This window comes from Myotis nattereri (assembly GCF_964212035.1).
Source record: "Myotis nattereri genome assembly, chromosome: Y".
Taxonomy (NCBI): domain Eukaryota; kingdom Metazoa; phylum Chordata; class Mammalia; order Chiroptera; family Vespertilionidae; genus Myotis; species Myotis nattereri.
In genome coordinates, this window is record NC_138094.1 from 1420688 (window position 1) to 1423691 (window position 3004).

The 3004-nt window shown below is 47.0% G+C and overlaps 1 protein-coding gene across 1 annotated transcript; it reads right to left on the minus strand.

Annotated features, from left to right (window-relative positions):
* Window positions 1-1950: 1950 nt before the first annotated feature.
* On the minus strand, window positions 1951-2289 carry LOC308512261 (T-cell leukemia/lymphoma protein 1A-like; the record flags this gene model as incomplete). Its single annotated transcript, XM_081082058.1, has 1 exon — window positions 1951-2289. The coding sequence occupies one exon, from the start codon at window positions 2287-2289 to the stop codon at window positions 1951-1953; it is 339 nt and encodes a 112-aa protein (XP_080938184.1).
* Between the last annotated feature and the right edge of the window lie 715 nt (window positions 2290-3004).

Sequence of the window (3004 nt, forward strand, 5' to 3'; positions counted from 1 at the left end):
CTGGTATTTTAAACCAAAAAAATATAATCAACTATTTTAAAACAATGTGCAGGCATTGAATCTGAATACAACACTTGCTTAATATTTTTTAACTGATTTTATTGACTCAGAGAGGAAGGGAAAGAGAGAGGGAGAGAAACGTTTATGATGAGAGAGAATCACAGATCGGCCACTTCCCACACGCCCCCTACTGGGGATCCAGCCCGCAACCCGGGCATGTGACCTGTACCGGGAATCGAACTGTGACCTCCTGTTTGATAGGTCGACATTCAGCCACTGAACCACGCCGGCCGGGCCAGAAGTGAAATATTTTGAATATGAGAAACACACCTCAGAAACACATTCCTCACGCTGCCCAGTCCTCAGCCTTCAAGGTCTCAATGTGCATTTGCAAACACTTTCCTGCAAGAGGAGAATTTAATCAGCAGTCAGTGATCTCTTTAATGCAACCATGGATGACCTGAAATTGATTTCTGGGACTCACCCTGGGCCCCCCTCCTGCCACCTCTCTTGGGTGCGATTCTAGATAAATTTTATGTTCACTGGCTTTGTTTGGGGATGTTTAGTGCTAAAGACAATTAAAAACGCAAATGCATCCAGAGCTAGACGATAAAGCCACACATAGAGCAGGTTCGAGTATTCTGGAGACATTCCCTGGCATCCCTAGCAATTCCTCAAAGGAAAGAGATGATCAGCATAAAACACCCGCAATCCCCCAAACATTGGTTCTTTTTTTAGAGAAGGTAGTATTGGTTGACGAATCTCAGGAGATCAAACAATGAGAACGCTGGTCATTAAAATGAAAACTATTTCCAGTGATGTCTTTGAGCCTTGTCTACCGAAGCTGGGCTAATATTTTCAGGCTTAAGGTCCTTTGCTTTTTCTTTCTCTGTGTAATATATTTTTATGAGAGGCCCACTGCACGAATTCGTGCACCAGTGTGGTCCCTCAGCCTGGCCTGTGGGATCGGGCCAAAACTGACTCTCTGACATCTCCGAAGGGGTCCCAGATTCTGAGAGGGCAGAGGCCAGGCCGAGGACCCCACCGGTGCCACATTTGGTCTTGGGAGGGACACGATAGGTTGGTCAGCTGGGTAGGGACCTCGTGAGGGTAGCAGGGTTTGTCCAGCATGTCTCACTCAGTCCCGATCAGCCAGACTAGAGCAACAATCTGACCTACCAGTCTGAATGTCTTGTCCCTGGAGGTCAATGCATGTCACAGTGTCCAGTTGAGAAAACTTAGTATATCATTTGCATATTATGCTTTCATTGGTTGAACAGATGACCAGTTGACTGGACACTTAGCATAATAGGCTTTTATTATATAGGATTGATTTCATACAGAACGGGAGCGAGAAACATCAATGATGAGAGAGAATCATACATCAGGTGCCTACTTCACGCCCATGTCTGGGGATTGAGCCCACAACCAGAGAATGTGCCCTTGAACAGAATTGAACCTGGGACCTTCCAGAGTCTACAGTACAACACTCTATCCACTGAGCCAAACAATCTAGGGCTCATTGGTCAATTCTTGTCTTTGCCCTTACCAGGAATTGAACCGTGACAACCGGGTTCATAGGTCGTCTCTTAACCTCTGAGAAACACCAGCTTGGCTCAAAATGCTTTTATTGATTTGAGAGAAGGAGAGAGACAGAGAGAGTGAGAGAGAGAAAGAGACAGAGAGAGAGAGAAAGGAGAAGAAAAAGGACAAGAACAAAAAGAGGAAAAAGAAGAAGAAGAAAGAGAGAGAGAAAGAAGGAGAGAGAGAGAGAGAGAGAGAGAGAGAGAGAGAGAGAGAGAGAGAAACATCAATGTTCCCTCGCATCCAGGGGCTGGCAGATAGAACAACAGCGATGATTAAAAGGTGAACAGAACTATACATGTCCCACCAGCAGGCCATCAGGACTGGGACTCAGGTTGTCAAAAGCCAGGGACCCCATCACATGTCCTACGAGTTGTCCATCAGCTCAAGGATCATTTCCTCCATGTCTTCCTCCTTGACGTGGTGCACGAGGCGCCATAACCGGCCCATGGAGTCCCGGTACCGGCTTCCAAGTAGAAGCGACCACCATGAAGGCATGGTGCTCGAGGTCTGTGGGCTGGTGATGAGTGTGATATTCTCATGGGGGATGTTTTCCTGGCGCAACCGTACTTGCAGGACACCTCCTGTCTCCATGACGAGATGCAGCCACATGCGCTGCTTATCGTCCTTGTACACCGAGGGCCCACGGATCCTCAGGAAGATGGGGTGCGAGGTGAGGTGCACCTTTGATGGGAGCTCAGCCATGACCCCTCCGTGGTCCAAGGAGCAACAGCCACAGCTTCTCAGAGCCTCTTGCTACTTCGGTCCTGGTATCGAAAGACAGGGGATGGGGTCTCCAAACTCATTTTACCTCGGCTTTTATCTTTATGGTTTTTGTGGTTGTGTTTGTGGTTGCCTTTGGTTTATTTTGCAAACTTATAAATCTCAACTTTTCTATCTTTTCCGTTTTAGATCCGTCTTCTCGAACAACCTGTACAAAACGTGCTTAATGTTAAATATGACTCTATGAAGGTAACATGGTCCTATGGAATTTTTAAAACATATTTTAAATGACAGTTGACATAGAATATTAGGTTCATTTCAGGGGTACACCCAATGATTAGACATTATATAATGGACTAAGAAATCATGCAATTAATCTCATACCCATCTGACAACATACACTGTTGTAAAATTTCTAGAGGCACAGTGCACAAAATATATGCACTCTGGGGGGTCACTCACCCAACCCTGGAGTCTTCCCAGGTGGGTACCCTTAAAGGATTTCCACCTGACGGCTTATGCCCACTTTAGTGCTGCCGTGGAGGCTCCCTAAAACCCCTGTGCTCATCAGCAGTGAGCCTGGCTTTTGGCTGAGCGGTGCTCCACCTGTGGGAACGCACTGACTACCGGTGGACAGCTCCTGCCATGAGCATCTGCCCCTGGTGGTCAGTGCGTGCCATAGGGACCAGTCATTCTG